Raw genomic sequence first — 23,874 nt, 5'->3', positions numbered from 1 at the left:
CCAACTTTAGACAGTTAACTTTCATCTGGCAATTCATTAGTATTCAAACTACCATATGATATTCAACTTGAACAACACTACCAGGCTAGGTTGAATTGGGCTAAGACAATTTTAACTTTGAAACCAAGAAAGTTAAAAGTAGCAAGAGACTTGGTGATTACAGTTCAGATTTTTCATTTTTTGAGATGAGGAAATTGAAGTCCAAAGATATAAAGTGACTTCCCTAAGGTCATACAGCAAATTAGTGACAGAGATAAACATAGGCCTTCTATGAGGCAACATCCTTTCCTCTAAATTATGCTTCCTCTAAATAACCTCAGGGAAAACATTTCCACTAAATCAAGAATTTTTTGTTTATTTGTTTGCTTTTTACAATTTGAGGCATTGGGGAATAAGGGGTGTGATTATGCAGAAGTTGGAGAAGTATAATTGGACAAGTTCTTACAGAGCAACTTTCTATGCATGGAGAGTCTCAAATGATTCCATAGAGCTTTTCTTATGAGATAACTACTTACTCTAGTGTCAAGTCTATTACCTTCATGCTCTCCTCCTTTACGGTTGTTTTCTCTTCTTCCCCATTTGAGAGATACCAGTGCACTTATGAAAATAACTGTGTATTTTTTATATATAATCAGCAAAGCAGCTAGTGTGCTTTCAATGAACTGAAGGCTATGGTGGATGCTTAAATTAGATACACATCACTGGATCCAGGTATCAGTCAGCTCACCAGGAACCCATTTTGCATAACTATCATCCAAATGAGGAATAATGAAGAGCACTTTGAAATAGTGGACAAACCCAGATGTCAGAATTATGAAGCAGAAGCAAAGGAGGTGAACTTAAAAACCTCCCTAACCCGTACCAAAAACAGGTAAATAGCCTTGAAACTAGGACAGTCAAGGCACCAGGGACCTGTTTTGGACACTAGCTCAGAATGAACAGGGAAGAGGAGGGCTGGTAGTATGACACAAGTAGTCTGTTGAAATGCAATTTAATCCAGCTTCTGGGAAACCTGTCCCTAACTCAAGACAGAAACTGGGGTCATTGGAGGGGAAAGGGGTCTACCATCATTCAAGGGTATTAGGATAGCTCTAGGAAAAAATGGGATTTAAAACTTTTAGGAAAAAGTTAAGGTAATTGGGATTCACTAGGAAAAGGTGATGGGATGGTAATTAAGCCCCCAGAAACAAATATTGGTATGATAATTAACTATATCTTGGTTGTCTATCTAAAAATGATGAGACTGGGGTCACATTAAAAAGAGCTCAGAGTAAGCACTTTCTATCTCACAGATCTTCATTTTTTTTGAGAGAGAGAGAGAGAGAGCATGTGCCCACACAGTAGGGGGAGGAGGGGCAGAGGGAGAGGAAGAGAGAGAATCTCAAGCAAGCTCCATGCCCAGAGCAGAGCCAGATGTGGGACTCCATCTCAGGTGCCCCCAGTGTGCAAGCTGTGCATTTCTCTACCTGAAGGCAGCACACAATCTTGAATTGATGGCTCAGTAAAATCATAAAGTCCATGATTTTTCTCTTCTCGGGGCCGGGTGAGGAGGAGAGGTGGATGGGTAGGGAGGGAAGGTATGAATTTATATTTTTCTCTCTAACTTCCAAATACCCAAAACCTGAGATTCGGATTCATTCCTTGCTCTACTGTGTCATTCCTCATGGATCCAAGAGAACGTCAGCCAAAAGGACAACTAAATTCTAACCTTACTGTCAGCTTCAAAAAGCTAAATAAATAAACCATAATCAACTTCACATACAAAATATATCAGTATAAGAACAAAACAAAACAAAAAATGAGAGAGGTATCTTTGGTAGAAGCATACCAGGAACAAAATAATTAATACAGCTGAAGGCCACATATTAACTCTGAATTCAAGAGCAAAAATTTACTCCAATTTGTTCATGGATAACATTAGCTTAATCCTGGCTAACACAGTCTTTATGTAAAAAGCTACTAATTTACTACTAAAGCTAACCAAAAAAATTCCTAAGTAACAGTAATTGCCAAAAAAAATAAAATAAAGCTCATTTTGTGGGTCCCAAGGTAAATGAATCTCTTCTATATACCACCATAATCTATCTATGCTTAAATGAGGGCACATTTCTTCCCAGAAGTTTGATGAACTTGAGAATATTGTATTCTAGGTACACTCAGTACACAGCAGTGAAAATAAATCAGAGTTAAATTATAATGAAAGCAAAAGTTTACAAAATAATTCCCAATCATTTTATTAAATAAGGTTTCCCATTTTCTAGGATGTTAATGAAATATAAAGAAGATAAATGAAATGCATAAATATTCATTTCTAATTTTTACCTGATTGTAAAATTTTATTAGCAAAGGTTTCTAATTTATACTTTGGATTCGAGGATGCGGTTTACACAGAGATATATTATTGAACTCAATTTGCATCACGTAGAAAAATAATGCCTAGAGGTCATGGGAATGCAGTAATACCAAAATAATACTTAAAAGGTTAATAGTATAAAAAATAAATGTCATCACACTGAAAGCTATATTAACAAAAGCAATAATGGCTTGAAGTTGTTCTTCTTTTAAAAGGTTACATTTCTTGGGCGCCTGGGTGGCTCAGTTGGTTAAGCGATTGCCTTCGGCTCAGGTCATGATCCTGGAGTCCTGGAATCGAGTCCCACATCGGGCTTCCTGATCAGCAGGGAGTCTGCTTCTCTCTCTGACCCTCCCCCCTCTCATGCTCTCTATCTCATTCTCTCTCTCAAATAAATAAATAAAATCTTTAAAAAAAAATTTTTTAAAGGTTACATTTCTCTTGGAAAGCAAGGAAAACTTCTTATTGCAGAGGACAATCAAACAGTGGGATAATTTGCATATCAAGATAATTGAGGCACATTCATTAGATGTGTTCAAGAAAGATTAGATATGTTCACGTAAGGAACAGAGTAGGTGCTTTCCTGCTTAATGCAGGTGATTTGACTCAATAATCAAAGAGAGCCCTTTCAGTGTCATCTCCGAATGATTCATTATGTTAAAGTTGCCTTTATGGAAAGCAACCCTCTCCAAATTAGTACAAGAAGGAGAGCAGGAGGGGTGAAAACTACAATCCCATCTTCCTCCTTCCAAAGCAAAACGTTCCCTGTCATAGGCACCACCATCTTATTCATGCTGATAGAGAAGGACCTTAAGATTCATATCTCATTCTAATCATGAAGAGTTCAAATTAGTCACATAAAAGACGGCATGCTGTATAATATACACATTGCTTTCTACATGTTGCTTCAAAGCCTTACAGGAATGTGCAGATTTCATTATTCCAGTTATCATATTTCATTATAGTGATGTACTCAGATCACCACTTAGTAAGAAGGAATTCTATGCAAGAAAGTGTGTATTAATCAGAACCACCTATAGACTGTGGAGTCCTGCTTTAATCAGAAAGTTATTGGGCTTTAATCAGAAAATTATGAGATCAGCTTCCATTGATTAATACTGACCAATTTGACAAGAAGTCTACCTTAAAAAAACAAACAAAAATCTTCTGAATCCATCAAGGAAATAAAGCTATCTGGAACAGGCCTGGCTCAATCAAGCTGTTCTGCTAGACTACGTCATCCCAGATTTTCTATTAATAATCAAGTCTTATTTTAAATAATTATTTAAAAGTGACCTTTCGTAAGTGTTGGAAATACTATAGAACCCAAACTATACTTTGGTCATGAAGGAATATTTGCATATGGATAGTAGACAGAAAAAATCAAACACAGGAACAGCCCTGGCATCACTATGAGGTGCACACCAGCAGCATATTGGTGAAAGAAATGAAAATAAAATATTTATGAAGCATAAGGATATCACATAAAAATGAAGCAAATTAGGGGAATATTGGTTGAATCCCAGAAAAGATAATCCTTATGAACATGAAGGAATGCTGTAAATTGTAAGTGAATGCCAGTCATGGAGTTTGTTAAGAGATTCATGTTATAGTCAATGCTCTGCAAACTCCAGTCACTGGCTCTTATACAGCCTGAAAGATTAAAATAAAAATAAACATGGCATATCTCATCTCCTTGAAAACATTCTGTATATACGGTTTTATTACACTGAAAAAGAAAAGATACTAGGGCCTGATTTTCCTTGAACTGTCAAAATACAAAAGAAACGCAAAAAGTCTTTGCACAGATGTAGCAAAGTACTGGATTTTTATATTTTGGCAGGTGCTCACTATGCAGCCCACATAATCACATGTTAATGACTGGAGTGTGTTAATCAGCATGCATACCTGATTCTTTCTTGCCCAACGGGGAAAAAAGCCAACTATTCCAAAGCATGTTAGTGTTTCTACTTTTGATAAAGATTTTGATAATATGCTAGGTAAGAAAACTTTTCTAAAAAGTATATTTAAAAGTGTATTATATCATTAAGGTTAATAATAAAATAATTCCAATTTCTACAAACATCAAGATACTTTCAAGTAGCATACCAGTATTCATTCTGTTTAATTTAAAGTACCCAGATTTGGGGAAGTTTTTTAAAGATCTACCTTTTTTTTTTAAGATTTTATTTATTTATTCAACAGAGAGAGACACAGTGAGAGAGGGAACACAAGCAGGGGAAGTAGGAGAGGGAGAAGCAGGCTTCCCTGCAGAGCAGGAAGCCCGATGCGGGGCTCGATCCCAGGACCCTAGGATCATGACCTGAGCCGAAGGCAGACGCTTAACAACTGAGCCACCCAGGCACCCCAAGATCTACATTTTTTTTTAATAGCAGGAATGAAACAGTACACATAACCAGGAAATACGGAAATACCAAGATGATCAATGTGTTAATACTAGACAACAGTAGTTGTCTATTTCACTACCCACACCATGCAATAAAATATGGTTTTACTTTTTGGTTCAAATTCTAAGTATATTCCTGTCATTAAATTTCTGAGAGAGGTTTAAAAAGAGACTACTGTGTGCTAAATACAGTTTCAAATTTACAGAAATGGGAAATCTCCCACAAGCCTTCCTGGAGAACGTTGTTTCATGACTCAGGGGATAAAGGTGGGCATTTTTCACTTGTTACCAGAAGTTTAGGTTTGAAATTTACTTAAATTGAATGAATTCCAAAATCCTAAAATGAGAGGAGTGGTAACTAAATTTTCCAGGAAGTCTAAACCTTGCTAGTTTATGGTTCTTTTCCAGTGCTTCATAGACCAAGTAGGTACCAAAAAGATGCACATAAGCCTTGCCTTAGGTGTTAAGACTATAAAATAGGTCCAGGTGAACGAGTGGGCTTCACTACACTTTCTAAAGCACGGTCTCAATAAAAGCGAGAAAATAAATTTCATTTGGGTGATACCTACTGTCTTAAATGACTAAATCTTACCAAAAACTGGCAAAACTCAAGTTTTTTAAATCTTTTAAAAGCTTACCAAATTAGAAATCTTCTAAAATTCTGTCACAACATAAATCATGGCTGAGAAGGATTAAATCCTCACTCAAAATTCCTGGACTATGTTATCATATAATGACAACAGCTTTAATACCAGTCACAATACAAAGTTCACACCAGAATTTTTATGACTCAAAGTTAACTACATGGAACACGCCTGAGGTGATTAGTAACTTCTTTGGACTAAAAGCAAAAACGTCAGAAAGGAGAAATTGTTTGCAAGCAAGACAATATTGTTCCTAATACTTATTAAATATCTCAACATGCCTATTACTGTTTTCTTTCAACTACAACAAAGGTCATTATTGGCAGCTTTTATTTACAGTGAAAAATATTTTTGAAACTTTTCTAAAAAATAAAATTCATTCAGGGGAATTTAAGTAGGTCTCTAAAATAAACTCTGATATTCTGGGGCTCAGCGTCCAGTATGGTTATTTTTACTTAATTACATTAGTAATTAAAAGCCATATGCATATAATCCCATTTTGACTTAAATTATATATCAATATAAGCATGCATGTAAAGTGCACAGATGCACATGTGTATAGAAGATCTCACTTAGAATCTTATCATCACTTTGTGGATCTTATAAGATATACTCTTGGTACACTGCCCACATTGCCATGGCCTACCCCAGAAGTCACCTGCAAACAGTTCCATCTTTTTTTTTTTTTTTTCAAACAGCAGAAATTTATTTCTTACAGTTACAGAGGCTCAAAGTCCAAGATCAAGGTGCCAGCATGCTTGCCTTCTGGTAAGAGCCTCCCTCCACTCTTCCTGGCTCATACCCTCTCATTGTGTCCTCACATGGTAGGCAGTGCTGGGAAGCTCCAAACAACTCCACCTTAAGGAAAAAGCTTCTGTCCTCACATGGTACCATTCTCAGTCCAGGAGCAAGTCTACTCCCTCCCCCCACCTTGGTCTTAGCAATTTCATTTCCTGTTCATTCTTGACTAAATTTCTGCCCACACGACTAAATTCATGCCCACATGGCTTAAAATATTCTCCTCACCTTCTGTGTGAATCCTGCCTTCTTCAGAATCTATAGGAACTCAAAGAATAACCTCACTAACTGTTCACTCTTCCCCCCATAGCATCAAACTCTCACTGGTACCACTACCATAGTTTTCCTACTAGGTGTCCTTGTTTCTCCTGTCATCTCCCACAACCCGTTTGCTGCATAGCAGTCAAAAAACATAAATCAAATCATGTTAGTCCCTTGTTTAAAATCGTCCAATGGCTTCCTCTTGCACTCAAAGTAAAGTCCAAACACCTCACTGTAGCCCACGATACCCCAAAGTCTCTGTCACCTGCCTGCCTCCTTGATTTCATCTCATACCATTCTCTCCCTCACCCACTCCATTCCAGCCACTCTGTTGTTTTCTGTTATTCAAATACACCTACCAAAAAGGCTGTTGCCCTTACTATAAACTCTAGCTGGGTGTCTTCCCCCAATTTTCGCATAGTTGGTTCCCTCTCAAACCTCAACTCAAAAGCCACCCCTTCAAAGAGCACTTCCAGACTGTTTAGTCGTTCTTGATCACATTTTATTTAATTTTCTTTATTCCACTTATCATTGTCTGAAACTGGCTCACTCTGTGAAACTTCTTTATTGTCTGTCATACTACTAGAATCTAAGTTCTATGATAGCAGGGCTCCTTACTGTCTTATGCATAAGAAAGTTCCTGTACCTAGAACTTAGTAGACACTATAGACTCAAGTAATCTTCAGCAAATAGTCATTACACACAGTGTCATACTGCCGGTCACTAAACAGAACCACAAAATATTCCTTCATCCTTGTTAACATTGAAAAGAATGATACACTACACATTTTTTCCATGAAAAAATTATGTGAATTTATTCCTATCTAATGAATCAGTCCTAATGAGAACAAAAACACATTTCAGGAGTCAGTGTCAATATTCCTCTGGAAAAAAAGAAAGTACTGGTACACTCATACCATAATGAAAATAGTAGTGGTTGTACGTAATGAACAAGGATGGTGAATTTTTATTTACACTAACTTTTGAGCCTTCAAATGGAATTTATCAATTAATACAGCACACTAAACTTGAAATCAAGCATTTTGGCATCTATAACATAAGAAATTATAATTAAAATCAGAATCTAAACTTCTTTTTTTTTTTTTAAAGATTTTATTTATTTATTTGACAGAGAGAGAGACAGCGAGAGAGGGGACACAAGCAGGGGGAGTGGGAGAGGGAGAAGCAGGCTTCCCAGCGGAGCAGGGAGCCCGATGCGGGGCTCGATCCCAGGACCCTGGGATCATGACCTGAGCCAAAGGCAGACGCTTAACGACTGAGCCACCCAGGCGTCCCCAGAATCTAAACTTCTTAATCTCAAATAGGCCTTTGAATGCCAATCTCTAAAATTTCTGTTCTCCTTTGCTTTATGCCATAATGAATTATTTTCTTTGTTTGAAACTGCGTGGTCTCATAGTTTGTTGGAACACCACGTCAAAATAATCAGAATTTCAACATTTCAAGATTTTTTTTCTAATCAGGAAGTGCGGATTAGCAGAACTTCTCTGCTTTGTCTTTACTGTCTCTTACAGTAAAGCTCTTCTGTGGTCTTGATATTTCAAAGTAAAACCTTCCTGGACCCAGTAGATAAGAAACTTTTGGTGCCTGTTTCTAACTGTCCATGAGTGAAGGCCATTACAAAAAGTAAATAACAATGGAAACTGAATAGTTGCTGGTAGAATTTTTGTTCTTGTTTTTTACTTTTACATTTTATTTCTCCACAGCTATTTTATGGGGTTCAATTACAGTGGGTAATGAGTATGATCCATTGAAGAGAACTACCAAGTTTCACTTAACTTCATAACAATACTTTTGGATGTCATATTTATTTGAAAGTAGAATGAGGTAAAATGTTTATTAAATTTTACTTTAGTCAAAGTCCCCCCCCAACACACACACATATATGCACGCACACACAAAACACACTCTATATGTAGGTTTGCAGGACTGCCCAGAAACCTAAAATCCTTCTATTGTTTTTCTTCCCTGGAAAGAAAAATTGGCTGGTGATATGATACTTGCAGTGTAAGTCATTACAGGTCTGATGCTACAGTTGTTACACATTATTGAATCTATCGAATGAAAAGGGAGCACAAAGGGAATTTCCAAAGGCAGCTGCTATTTCCCATTTGTTAAATCCTTTTATTATACCATATAAGTACACAGCTGGGAAATACTATAGAGTGGGAGTTAAAACAAAATATTTTGGCTTCCAGACATTCAAAATACACAAAGGCTCCAGTGGAAAGCAGTGCTTGATATCAAAAGAGAGTGAAAGTTTGAAAACATTTCCAGCAAATATGATTTCTTTTATACTAATATATAACATATTTGTAAATTTAAACTATTTTATTCTTCCATAAATCCCTCTTAATATAAGTTTGGTAAGCAAATTATTAATATCTATTTTCTGACAAAATTTTAGAACATAAAACTTTGAGAATGACTCACTGAAGCAAATTGGCACTTGCCAAAATCCAAACAAATTTTACTAAGGAAAATAAGTAACATGTTCTCTAAAGAAGTAAAATTTGAAGGGTATTATTTATGCCTCAACCTATATTTTCAGCTTCATTATTTTTATTTGTCCATGACTATATTTGGTATAAGTGGCAAAACAGATCTTGAACCCATCCCTTCTCTCTATCCCATCTACCTCTACACTAACCCAAACCACTACCATCTCTTACTTGGATTTCTTTTCTATTTTTTTAAAGATTTATTTATTTATTTGAGAGAGACTGTGTGAGAAAGAGAGAGAGAGCATGTATGAGTAGGGGGAGAGGGAGAAGAAGAATCTCAAGCAAACCCTCTGCTGAGCACAGAGCCTGACAGGGGAATCGATCCCACAACCCATGAGATCCTGACCTGAGCCAAAACCAAGAGATGGATACCCAACTGACCTACCCAACAGGCGCCCCTTACCTGGGTTTCTGAAGTAGGCTCCCAACAGGTCTTGCTCCTTTCACTCTTGTCTCCCTCCCATCTATTCATACTATAGCCAGAGTGATCTATCTGCAATGTTCTAAAACCCTTCAATGGTTTTTCATTACACTTAGAATCAAACCTCACTTCCATAACGTAATATATGGTCTTGTTGGATACAGTCCCTACCTTTCTCTCCAACCAGATCTGATGCTATACTGCATCCTCACTTGTTACACTCCAGCCACAAAAACTATCTTTTTTTTTTTTTTTTAACATTTATTTATTTCAGAGAGAGCAAGGGGAGGGGCAGAGGGAGAGGAAGAGAGAGAATCCCAAGCAGGCTCCCCATTGAGCCTGAAGCCTGACACGGGTCTCCATTTCACGGCCCCAAGATCATGACCTGAGCTGAAACCAAGAGTCAGATGCTTAACGAACTGGCACCCCAAAGACTATCTTTCATTTCCTGATACTCGGCTATATTTTTCTCACCTCAAATATTTCATACATGCTGTTCCCTCTGCTACTTTTACTTTCTTCTCTTCTTTGCCTGGCTTGTTCCTATCATCCTTAGGTCAGAGAAGGCATTCCTATCCATCTGTTCTAAGTTAGGTTTATCCCATTATTTCTCACATAGCATTCTGTTCTTTTTCTTCCTAACACATATCACAATTTTAATTATATATTTATGTATGTGTATTTATTTAATTTCTGTCTCCTCTCCTAGATATAAGTTCCAGGAAAGCATAATCTTGCATGTTTTTTCACCACAATACAGCCAGCACCTAGTAGCATACTGAGCCCAGAGAAGGTGCTCTATAAACATTTGATGAAATAAAAATAAAACATGGGCTTACTATCTTCTCAAAATGCCAGTGGCCGTGACTGGGTATCTATTTCACCCTTGCTATCTTGGAGGTCCAAAAATGATTCAGTTCAATCAGAAAAACAGACTTTTAGTCTTGCCTTTTTATACTGTCCTCTCCCCTCCATCCAAGGAAAATAAGTCTTCCAATGGATCTAACTGTATAATGACAATGCCCCATGAACCTAAAGTTAGTCTAGAAAAGTCTTATTTTTCTTCCTTTCCCCTACTTCTCACCTACTGCTGCAGAGTGTTAGTTGTGTCTGCAAAATCAGCTGAAAAGGAAAAATGTCTGCCTCCATAATTTATAGAATCAAGTCTTTGACATTAAACATTAAGCACAGAGCAAGAATTATCAGCAGTAAAGGCGTTTTTAAATATGACCTTATTTTTATTAAAGAATAAAACTTTTCCTCACAGCCCACTTAAAATGTCTTTCATTAACATAACCAAAAGTTAAGAAACGTAAAACAGGTTGTCAATTCCTAATCTAATAAAATACGTCAAGGTTTTGGTCAGTTCTAGATGCGAAACAATTGGATATTTTTGCTTTAAATTGACAATGCCACTTACTGTGGCTTCTGTTTTGATGGTTAGAGACAGAATTTTGCATGGGAAAGCTGCCTAAGATCCTGCATGTATCTGATGTCTCTACCTTCAGGGAAAACTCCCGCAGTCTGATTGAATGATACTCAGGAGCTTTGCACGTCCTTTTGAAATTAATATATAGGCACGTAAGTGAGAAAAGCTTTATTATAAATCAAAAATGACCATTAAAAATGATAAATACCTGCATTTCCCCACTGAAGATGTATTCACCATATGACCTCATTCACATAGACATGTTTGCTTAATATATATTTCAATGTTAATACACAGCCACGCTTTATTTGATCATACTTATTTTGTGTCATTATCAAGTTCACCACCCTATTGAGAGATTCAGAGAATAAGATAACCAAACCTCTCCCCGAATTAAATTAAATATCTTTTGGCAAGTTGACCTAATAATGGACAAAAATTAAATCACAAACCATTTTCCAATTTTTCCCAGGTACTAGCATATTAATAACATTAATAATATATACGTGGTGCTTGTTTCACGACCTAAACACAAATAACTCTAAGATATGTATTTTGAGCTTTTTCTAAAACACCTATTTGTGATGAGGCCACACTAACGGACACACTTAGCGACAGCGGCCAGATTTTAAAAGCTCACCATTCTTTGCTGAGACGACAGAACGCTGTCCCAGTCAGCATCTTGTTGAATGGTATTGACAAGTGTTGGTAGCTCCTCAGAGTGAGGTTTGTTGTGCATTATGGGGTGCAGAGGCAGATGGGAGGCCACATGTTGATCACCGCCCTCTTCCTTTTCCCTTGAGGTCAAATCTTGGGTCATCGCTTCCTCTCCATCAGCTGCACAGGCAAATGGAGAGGTGGCTTGCTTGGAAGACATTCTTCTGCAGAAGAGGGAAAGAACATGGATTCAAAAAGGCTGTCAATGACAGAAGAAGAAACTATCCCTTACATTTGACTAATTCAGAAAAAAAAAAAGTACGTTCTCTAACTTCAGGTTGTTTATGAGCTACTCTAAACCACTTTGAAAAAGAACTTAGCTTATCTGTTCTACTCTCCCTCTCTGCTTTCAACTCCACAAACCTCTTCCTAGTAATTGCTACACATCTTCCTCCTTAACAATCCACAAAGGACATTTCCGAGGAATAAGTTTTCATAACATATAGTATACGGATGTGTGTATTTTTCCTCCCAGTTTTTCCAACTAGATTATCAAATTAGGTTGATGGCTAACAATGGGAAAAAAATAAATAAATAAGTGAATGAACTGACAAATAAGCCAGTTTGGAGGATGATTTTAAAGTAGAAATATCCAAATTTCTCTCATGCTTTATGTGGGAACAAAAGAAGTCTATGTGAGAAAATACAATCAGGAGAGTACATAATACATGTTGAAAGTCCTAACCAAATTTGGTCTTGACTTCTTAGTTTATACCTTGTATTATGAGTGCCAGGGCCTAACATTGTTTAGTGTCAATCTGATCTTTTTTTTAAAGATTTTCAAAATGTGTCAACTACTGCAACTTAACTTTTAAGTGACATATTGATCAAGTGGCTGATAATGTTAGATTAGTCTTAGGGCAATTTTGTAACATTTGAATTAAATATATGAAATAACTATGCCTCTATTTTATATTAGAAAGTACATACAAAATTCAAAGCATTTACTGTGAAAATAGTAAAATGCCTGCTATACACCATATTTTTAAAACTGCAAAAACAATTACCAAACACTCATCTATGTACCCACAAGTAAACATCGACTGCATTTTGCACAAGATCTCCATTCTGTGCTTTGTCAATATGATTTTCTTAACAAAATGTTTAGAAATAAAAACACCAGAGGTTTATAACTTAAAAGAAAAGACAGTTGAGTATTTTTTCTAAAACTTTGTTGTTTTCAGTTTATAGCATCTTTAGCTCTAAAATTGCTGTGTAACGAAGGAATAAAATCTCCACCTTAATTGCTCTTTAACATTAATTGATTTCATACCATTTTTTTAAAAATGCACAAATCAGTTAACATAGGAAACCACATGAGCATTTTTCAAATTAGCAAATCATTAACTTGCTAGTACTGTTTCTACAGACAAATAAATACTGATTAAAGGGTCTAGAAATCTGAGATTAACAGTTAAATTTACAAATCTGTCACATGCTTTCATGAATATTGCAGTGAAGGAAATATCAAGTGCAAAGAAAAATAATTAAGTTAATTCCAATTTAAACAGTAGTTTTTATGTAGCAGCCCATGTTTCACATAGGATTTAACAGCTAATGCTAAATTTCTCACAATTAATGAGGGGGCTCAGATTTAGTATCCTACAGTGAAAAAAATTAATATAAGATCAGCTAATCTAATTATGCACAGTTCTAAATAAAAGTATTACAGGCTTTTGAAGTGCTTTGAAACATATTAAAATGCTGATACCTACTTATAATAATCATTCTACAAATAATAAAATTTCATCTGTTAGACTTGATACTAGAAAATAAAATGGGGGAAAGGAAGTACAGAAGAATGTCTATATTTTCTTTGAGAAGAAAGAAAGAAATGTTCTAAAGAGTACTATATCAAAGAATCAGATAAGTATATTCTTGTCTAATTTCTATCAAAACTAGCACATGGAGAAATGCATATACACATATGGAAAGTGATACCAAAGGATGTTTTTCACTGTACAGGGATCACTGCAAATATTACAGTAAAGCCAGACAAATTATAACTGGTCTGCAAATTTATCCAGAGTTTACCATAAACAACAGGAGTGTTTTCATAGTTCAGATAATGATAGTACCAATAATGTAATCATTCACATTAAAAACAAAAGAATGAATTTACTGCTGCCTTTTAAAACAGTTAAATACAATTGAAAGTCATAAGCCAAAACTCAGTGTGACTTTAGCTCCCCAACAAACATCCTCTATTATAAAGTGACTTGGCTCCTTCCAATAGCAGTATCTGTGATTGTTGCTTTAGTATAAATTAATCATGACACAAAACCCAAAATGAAAAGTCTCTTAAGAATAATTTCAAGTATAAACTGCACCAATGAACAATAGTGCACAATCCTAATTAAACACAACCATGCAGCTGTAAAAATAGACTAAATCTGTCCAAAGCTGGGTTGAGTTTAAAGGCTGGTTTGTTAGAATGTTTTCTTAAGGAAGGCTGGGCCCTCAGTCTTAATCAGCCAATAAATTATTTCCTGCAATTACATTAAATAGAAAATTATCTTCAAATGGGGAGTGTTAATTGAAAATCAAAATTCAGAGGGAAGTTTAGAAATTACACGCTGAATACAATTAGTGAGGAAAGGCTTCACCTCTACTTCATCAACAGTCTTCTGGTGATTCCTCCAGTGACCATTCAGGAAAGCTACCTATTTACAACATCACACAATTTGTCTTTTATTTTGCACCTACAAATACAAATGTCTATCAAGGTTGCAAATAAAAGATAGGCTGCCAAAAAAAAAAAAGCAATATTAAATTTGACTGTTCATCCTCAGTTCACACCATCGTTCGGGGACAAGGAGAGGGGGAATGTTAGGGCAATAACGGTTAACAACCAAGGAAGGCATACTCAACTTCAAAATCCTTCCCTTTACCTAAGGAACTAACATTTTTGTTCCAAGGAGCATACTTTACTGTATCATATTTTATTTAATTTCTTGAGTTTACTCTACCACAGTTCTCAACGCGTTGCTAGCAGAGAAAAAGGTGATTTTGCGGTATTGTTCCCCTGCAGGCATTTCCTTTTGATAAAATTGTTGGCTTCTTTCAGATTGGTTTTTAATTGTTGTAGTTTGGTAGTTTTGTTGTATTTTTAAAAGGAAAATGTGTACACATACTTTTTAAAGCAAAGTTTATTAAGTAAGTCTTAAATTTCCTGATTATTAGATTCAATTTACTAATTACTTTTTACACAATTACTTTATTAAAGAATCCTTCAACTTACTGATTACATCCTCATTCATTTCTTTACTTTAGCTTTCCTTTTTTAAAACATTTTACTAGACCAACTAAACTATTTTGGAAGCTGCAAAGATACTTGACTTTTGGTAATGCCTTCATTATAACCACTGCACCATGGCTACTCTCCTTTAGAAATTCATAAATCAAATATGCACTTGGTGTTAATGTTTTAAAATGTCACCTGGGATGCTCACTTTTATTTTTAATGCTCATTTAGTAATTTTTCATTACAAAAATTTTTACACCCCCCGCCCCGTGTATTAGAACTGTAGCTTACTTTAGCTGCTGTCACATAAAACTAGTAAGCAAAAGAATCAAAATCCTTGTGAAAATGGTCAATTCCTATGTGACTTTACTTTGTTTTATTTTTGCACTATTATAACTTAAAAATCATTCAAATGAATTGTTTTTTTTTAATTTGTATTAAAAAAAATCTCCCTAGTTATACCCCCTGAAAACAGGGGTTTATAATGGAAGTGCTGACACAACCCTAACTAAAGCAGCGCAAATGTTGCCGCTATAATACACAAAATCAAGTTCTATTATTCTAAACTATCCTCGCTCATGGGATTTTTCTTTACTGTGCTCCCAGCCAAACTGCTGAAGCATGAAAAATTTAAATGCAATCAAATGCGCCCAATTCTACTTTACTAGAACAAGTGTCTACAGTGGTACAATCTTAAAAGGAGATGCAACAGATTTGTTTGGTGTTTTTTTTAACTGTTTATTTATAATACAGTGCATTGGAGATAAAATAAAAGAGGAAATTACACTCACATGGTACTAGTGTATTGACTACACAGAGTACATTATAATCAGAGAGAAAAACTACATTGTCAACTTATCACATTGGTTAAACAAGATGGTTTTCTGGGGCATAGCTATTATCAAGTAAAACCTCCAAAGAGAATTACATATCTTTGGGACACATGAAACTAAATTCCCATCATGTGTTCCCCGAGTTTGAAATGTCTCTGCCCAGAAGATCAAGTGAATTCCCAGGATGCCAGGCCATTGGGAAGAACTTCAGGGCTTAGGACTTTTGGGAATGAGATTGTTGGAAATAAAGTCTCCAGTAATGGATAATGTTTTCTAGGAAGTCAGTAGGAGTATCTCTAGAAAGATGATAATTATTTTACTTCAATCCAAAACCCCAGTAAAAAATCTGAATGTTTAAGCCATCACAAATTTATTCAGACAGTAAATTTACTTTATGTTCTTTAACAAGAAATTAAGATAAGCTGGTCCAAGACTTTGTAAAATGGTAAGGATATGGATATCTATACATTAAGCCCTCTATCTCAGAAAATCAAATTCTCTAGAATTTTAAACCAGCCTGACCTGCTGTTGTTATTTTTAAGAAACAGTTATTTGTAAATGTTTAAAGGTTAGGATTATTTTAAAACAATTTTCTCCTAGGGCTTCACCACTTGAAATTACTTTTTTTTTTTTAACTATTGCCTGGGAAGAATCCATTTCAAAATGATTTTACATAGGTATCAAAAAGAGCCACTGAATTTATTGGAACAATATTTTTAACCTAATTTTTAAAAATGTTTTCCTTACTTCTAAGATAATTATCAAATGGCATTCACTTGTTAGGTGTATTACATTTATTCAAAAGAGGCTCAGTTTTTAACATAAGGCAACATTTTAATAGTTGGTTTACTTAAAGAAAAAATTAAACATTCAGGCCAATATTCACATGTGTTTTTGCAACTCAGCCCCAGGCTACCCAGGTAGACTTACTTCTGTCAGATAATTCACTGTTAATTTAATGCTGCAATTGATCTGATACTAAGAAATAAACAACTAATTTTCCAAAAATATAACACAGTGCCTCTCATTTTGAGCATGAGTAACAGATATGTTCGTTGCCAAAATGCACAATACTTAGGAACCCCTACAAAGGATGCCAGTCCACCCAGCCTAGGGCAAAGAATGATTTTTCCTGCACCTCTAATTCCCATATTTAAGGATTGAGGGATGGGGAAAGATCCCGATTCCAGACATTAAAATGAAGACATCCCTCTCAAAACTTTTCCTGCTTCATTAGGGTAAAGGCTGAGAGTGGTTGCTGATTCTTTGTATTTTATCCAGCACTACCTCCTCTCCCCAACTCCACCCCCAAACTTCCCTCAGCTTCTGCCAGGTTTTTCCTCTCTCTTTCATCTGTTTAATAAGTAACTGAGAAAATTCAGTGAAAAAGAAGGTAACTGCTTTCAGAGCTACCTTGGAGAGTTATAAACCTATCTTTTAAAGTTTGTAGTGGCTCTTTCAGAATATACATGGTAACATATACAGACAATATCTGTTAGAAGAAAATTCACTGATTTATCTGTTAGATCAAGAGAGATGAGGCAAATGAAATATGCTTGACGCCCTTGAAGTATGTCTAAGAAGGGGCTTAAATTAATAGATTCTGACTTATCTAAGGTTTCTAATTTTTCACACCAAAGCACCAAAATTGTCTCCAAAGGCCTTCTGAGGTTCTTACAAAACAGAGACTACCTGGAACAGATTCTTCTCAAGTCATCAAAGTTTGTGTTTCTAGAGTTTATATTTAGCTGACAATATTGCTGTCACTTTATATAGCTTAAGACTGTTCTTTGGACTAGAGCTCATATGTCTTGGAATGCTTTGACTCATGAATTGTTTCTCCTGATAATGTTACATCACGTAACCACCTCTGTCTAATTGGTTAGTATCTGCTGGAAGAGGCAGGCAACCAGCCTAAAGACTAGCCTGCCTGCCTGACTGCCTATGGAAAACCTGTAATTGTTACATGTATTTCTGAGTATCCAGTTTCTTCTGGAGATCAAAACAACTTGACTTCATGTAACCTCTATCTATACTTCTGTTTATAGTAATACTGAATTTTTCTCACAGTTTTTCTACCAGTAACTTGTTGGGATCTTTGCTTTGGAAAGCCAGGCCCAGAATTTATAAATAAAATCAGTCACTTAACAATAAGAGCAAAACCAAACAATGGCTACTATAAATACACACTAACTTAGAGGATTTTAATCAAGCACAATGACTTTATAGCTTAACCAAAAGACCTCAATGTGGCTTGAATGAAAACTGTCTACAATAGTAGCAAAATGAGTTTATTTATATATGCTTACTTTGAATCTCCTCTTCACATGAAATGAAAACCGTAATTTTTAAAGTGAAAACCAAACATGTCTTTGTCAGCTTGAAACCTATCCACTACTCTAGAAGCCCAATTAAAGATAACTATCCACTTATTAATAAAAATCATAAACCAGAACAATAACTTCTCAGAGAGAAAGGACAGGAAGCTGTCACTGTATGCTTTTCCATTCTTACCTCTATTTTCACTTTTTAGTATTGCCAGAAAAAAAGAGAAATATGAGAATTGATGTTGGACAGATTGTTTCAAAAAATGAAGGCTCAAGTGTGATGACCATGAACAAAACTACATAAAGAAGTTAATCTCTGAGGTTTTCCTTCAGCTAAATAAAGCAATCCAGCAATTCCTCTCTTCCACGTAAATGAAATAAGGTATAAATTTTACGTTCCTATCAAATAAGAGGAGGGTGAGGCAAGGGAAGGGGAGGTGATAAAGGAGGGATGAAGGGGAGGAGAGAAACAACCATGGCTTTGCAGTTCATTCTCAGTTTGTCTACTTAATGAAAACCTCATTGTACAACCCTGAAAACCATTTCCAGCAGGCAAAGTATTTCTGATTCAGTGGAGGTTACACAAGCATCAAAGCAGTTAAATATAGGTGCCAAGCTGCATTGCCAGGAGCTCTTAGTACTGTGAGTTAGTGTTACCTGACAGCTTAGTGAATATAAAATTACTTGTTTCTCCAATTGAAGACAATCAAATTGTCACCTTCCATTGTAATAATGCACAGCTAGTGATCAGCAAAGTGCAAACATAATTACCATGAAGAAAACAAAAAATCAAATCTAAATCTCTACAGAGTAAACACATCTATCTGGCTTCCCCCAAAAAGGAGTGCATTTTAATACTGAAGGCTATGATGCAATCTTTGTTATTTAACAATAAGATTTATTAGTCTTACGTTAAACTAAAATGAAAAGCAACACGAAAGACCAATTCATAAAAAGTGAATACAAATACCAGTAAGAGCACTACAACTTTCCAGACAGAGTACAAGGCCTACAAATTATATTGCTGCCATTTGGGCCGATAATGTTAAGTGTATGTCAGCAGCACGTCCATTATAAAAACCATGCTTTAAGAGATTTCTTTCCAGCCTAGAAATATTTCTAAAGGTTGAAAAAAAACCAGGTAGGATCCAACCTCAAAAGCTCTTGTCTTAATTTCTCCTTAAAAAAAAAAAAAAAGTTGTGTTTCATTTTTGTCTTCTAAAGTGGCCTGTATTTTTGAGGTTGAAAATTCACCTAACAAAATTGATTTAATATCTCTATCCAAGTTTAGAAAAATAACCAAGCATAGGGTACATGTCTACAACTATTATTGAGACACTCAGCATCTGGAATTCTTGTCCAAATTTGGTGGCCAGATTGGCCCACTATGAAAGTGATTTCAGTAACTCAAAACTGGGTTAGTGTTAAAGCACTGAAAATTTGACATGGTTCTCCCATACCCTGAAGATTCCGAAGATATAAATATAGATGTTGCTCCAAACAAACTGCTTTTTTAAAAGCTCTTTTCATAAAGTGGTTTTATATCTAATTCAAGATTTAAAACATTCAGATTTATATCATTCCTTCCAATATGGAAAAAACTATCTTTCCCATTCTGAAAACACTCCACACATAGGCGTTTTCTTCTTTCATCAATAATGTCCTCCTTTTAACAGATATATGACCACTTACAGCTATTGCCTGATATTCCATTTTAACCCGATACTTCTGTTCTAAACAATATCTTTTTTAATCCTCCGACACACACACACACACACACACACACAAAATAACAAATGGGTCAGTAGAAGGAGAGGAAGAAGCACTGCACCAGAGCGCAAGTGGAATGAATCAGGGACCATCAACAACATAGGATTCCCTGAGCTTGAATTTTACCATATAAATTTAGACATTTCATCCTTTATAAATCTGAAATGGCCAATCAATCTTATTCTTCACTCGTACTCCACCATTACCCCATTTTATAAGGGAAGAGTGGAGAAAAGTGTGAGATGAAGACACTGGATTGACTCTATGGCTTAATCAGAAGCAGAATGAAGATGAGAGAAAAAGAGGGAAACAAAAATCCAATCTCTAGTTACAAGTTTTATCGCGATTTGAGATATATTTCACATCATTAAAAGAAGTCTGGATTTGAGAAATAAGACTGTTTTAGGAAAAGATCTTTTTCTTGACATTGCCCACTTTCAAAATATAGAATAAAGCTTCCTCCCCACCACCCTGGCCCAGGAAACCCTACTTACAAGCTTACCAAAATAAAAACAGCCCAGCACAGGGGATGCGATCAGTGTTTTTTGAACTTCAGTGATAAGTAACTTAATACGTTCCTAAATTATGCTCCTGCAGAATATTCCATACAATATAGTAATAATAAAAAAGGATCAACAAGAGGAAGAAAAAAGAAAAACCTGTTGTCATAGAATGTCTTCAATTCCTAGGGAGATAAATGCTTGCAAAGATATTATCATAAGCTTACACCCAGTGGAAGAAAAATAGAAAATATTAAAAGGTTTTGTTTTATTTTTTTCTTAAAAAGGAAGCTTATTCTATATGTTCCATGAGATTAGAGATCATGTCTGTCTTGTTCTTTACTGGATCATCGGTGCCCCGCACAGTGCACACAATCAGTATTGTCTACAGATTGTCTAATATTGGAAAGAAAGAAGGAAAATCAGAGAAGGAGAGATGGGCAAACAGCTTATTTTTCAAACTTAAGGTGAATACATAATCACAGAAAATACCACTCACATGTTAATGCTGCCAACCTAAACATTACCCTTCTTCTATGCTCTTTTTGTCAAACATCTCATTCCTTAATATTTAAATCATAATTTTTATATTTATATACCCAACACTGAGCGCTCTCTCATCTTCCTGAAATACAACAGTCCTCAAATGACTGCTAGACATTTATACCAAGATGTACTCTGCTATGTCATATTCAACAAACTTAAAATTAGTTTCATCATTATTTTCTTCAACACCCTCCCTCATTCATTCACACCCAGAAAAGCATCATTCTCGGAATCATCCAAATTCAAAACATGACACTGCATCTGTCTCCTCTTTTATTCTTGTTCCTCACTGTCAGACTGTCATTAAGTTCCATCAATTCTTCCTTAAGAAAATTTCTTCTGCTCACACCTACTTACCATGCTCATAATCACCTGAGTAGGGCTTTATTACACTTCATACCTAGACTCTTACAGCAGACTCTAAATTGGTTTCCTTAATTTCATTTTCTCCCCCTCCAAATCAGTCTTACTGCTATTCCCTTCATCAAACCACTCTTTTGATCAAGAAACATTGGTGGCTTTCCCCTGATGACAAAAAAAAGTTCAAACTCCTGACTCTGGCATTCGGGACCCTCCATTCAGAATCAACCAATCTTTCTAAATTTATCTTCTAGTATTCTACACTTTAACCTTCTATTCTAACTAGACTGATAGACTCAGGCTTCACTTATTGCTGCCCCCCCAACCCCACCTTTGTTCTGCCTTCCTCCCCCTACTTCCCTCATCCTCCTTTCTTATCACTAGGAAAGGAATTGAGATAATTCCAAGTAACTATGATCCACCCCTCTTCTAATCACTCCTAATAAGTGCTCTGAAAATTTGTTTTTATGTCACTCATTCCACACTTAATGCATACTATCTTACTTAATCTTTTTAAAAAGTGTAATATCACTGTATTTCTTAAAAGTAATCCCAACCAGAGTACAAAACTTTCAAGGGCAAGAACAAAATCCTGGCTTCTCTGTATTCCCACAAGTACCTAGTACAATACTTTGCATAAAGAAAACACTCAATAAATATTTTTTTGCCCAATTACTTAAATATTATTAAATGAATAGGCAGAAATAAATTTAGAGTATCATATTTAACCAGAGGATTTAAAGTAAAGCCCCTAGATTTCTGTACCTAACTTGGTTTTCCAGGGCTATCTCTTCTTCTCCCACCCTTGGCCGGTAAAATTCATCTCATACCTTAAAAGTTCCACATATTCGATGGCAAGAAAGTCCCTCCAAAATCATCAATTTATGTTGTTAAAAACACTGGAAAGTTGGATGGATGGATGGATGGATGGATGGATGGATGGATGTTGGAGAGATGGCTGAAAAGATGCATGAATAGTATTTACTGTTGCTTAGAAAGTACTAGTCACTGCACTGAGCACTGCTACATGTATTAACCTCATTTAGTTCTCAGAACAGTTCTAGGATTTAGATAATGTCATTGTCCTTGTTTTATGATAAGGAAACTAAGGCACAAAAACATTTATTTTTTTAAAAATTAAAATTTGCCTAAAGTCACACCTTGTAAAAACAAAAAGCAGAATTTGAACTCAAGTGGTCTAACTCCAGGGCTGATGCTATTAGAATTAAAGGTAACTAACAGTAATTCTAAATTAAATAAATTATTAACTATTTTCAATTATCATCTGAATTTTTCTTTACTAATGTATATACTTCCTATTTTTAATATTACAGTTAGATATTCTGGATTCTCATTTAATCTAAGCTTAGTCAAAGGATTTGTTATTTTTTTCCTTCCTTCTACAGGTGAAGGTGTTTAATTATTGGTTAACAACTATTAAAAAAAAAAAAACAGAAAGAGAGAGAAAAGAGTAGAGGTGCCAACCCTCTAACTAATCCATTTGACTCTCATTCTAAACAGCTTGACAACAAAATTATTTATGGAAATAGTTAAAGGTATTGGCACACAAAGCTGAGAGGTTCACTGTAGTTTTTATATGGTAAATTTTCTAACATATATTTGTTTGTTGTTAACTATCCATGCATTCCCTAGCATGCTTTTACTGGTTAGTCTAGATAGTCAACATTTAACTATATTCTTACATAGACAATTGTGAGATAAAATAAGGATGTCGCTGCCCAATCATTTCAAGGTCTAGAGAAACATGAGATCCAATTTCTACCTTCCACCTCTTACCAGAAAGGCCACACCAGAAGCATCAGATACAACTGCAGCTGTCTCATTACAAAGGTGTTGAGGACAGCCTTGAAAAAAATGAGATGAGGTACTTGAGCAGTATATATTTAACACACGACCCTTTAAAATCTGACTGCCATATAACATTACATGTACCCTAACTTCTGGGGGAACGAAATAGAAAAAAAAAAACTCATACACAAGGACTTGCATTTTTATAAATTATAATTGAATGTGAAAGCTGAGGAAAGGTTTTCACCACCAACCCAAATGTCCACATTTTATATATACACCAAATAGTCTAGTTTCACAAGTAATTAAATTGCAGCTATCATGTATTTCTCCCTCCCTACCTTCACCGTCCCTCCCTTCCTTATAGCTATTTGCTGTAAGTTTCTCACTTGCATTTGCTGGTAACATGTTATCACAAACAGCTCCAGGAGAACATGAGAATCTAATTGTTCCCATGAATCATTACACAAAATTGTTTGAGTTTATCATTATAAACGACAAGTATGATGACCTACTGTCTTGCATACTCAGGGATTCTTTACCAAGTACCCAATGCACACCTATCAAGCCACAGAACTTCTAGTTTTTTTCAAGCTTTGTTATGGGAAAGAATCTTGCATTGTTATCCAGTTCTAATTTTTCTTCTCATATAAGCACCACCTCACAGTTTCCCAAAATCAAAAAACTTTTAGTTACCATGCCTAATCTATTAAATTTTTTTATTTCTTCAAAAGTAACTCTTTGATGTGCATCCATGGTGCCTAGAAACTAGAAAACTGCTACCAGTCTTAACAGAATCTATTGCCATAAGAAGAGAGTGTGGTGTAGTGGAAGGTTTAGAGTAGAGATTTAAATCTCAGACCTCTCATTTACTACATCTGTGAACTTGAGAAGTTACCTAACTCTCTGAGCTTCCACGTCTCCATCTGTCAA

The 23,874-nt window shown here is 35.5% G+C and overlaps 1 protein-coding gene across 13 annotated transcripts in view; it reads right to left on the bottom strand.

Moving 5' to 3' along the window:
- SOX6 (SRY-box transcription factor 6) overlaps window positions 1–23,874 on the bottom strand; it is a 584,292-nt gene that overhangs the window by 340,761 nt on the left and 219,657 nt on the right. For all 13 annotated transcript variants that reach the window (XM_081798524.1, XM_081798528.1, XM_081798525.1 and 10 more), the window contains one exon: window positions 11,476–11,716. In XM_081798524.1, coding sequence (XP_081654650.1) covers window positions 11,476–11,712 — 237 coding nt within the window. In that variant the 5' untranslated portion in view covers window positions 11,713–11,716. The remainder of the gene's footprint in view (window positions 1–11,475; window positions 11,717–23,874) is intronic.

This window comes from Leptonychotes weddellii, chromosome 11 (assembly GCF_054177405.1).
Source record: "Leptonychotes weddellii isolate Sample4059 chromosome 11, ASM5417740v2, whole genome shotgun sequence".
Classification (NCBI taxonomy): Eukaryota; Metazoa; Chordata; class Mammalia; order Carnivora; family Phocidae; genus Leptonychotes; species Leptonychotes weddellii.
This window is presented reverse-complemented; position numbering and strand designations above follow the sequence as displayed.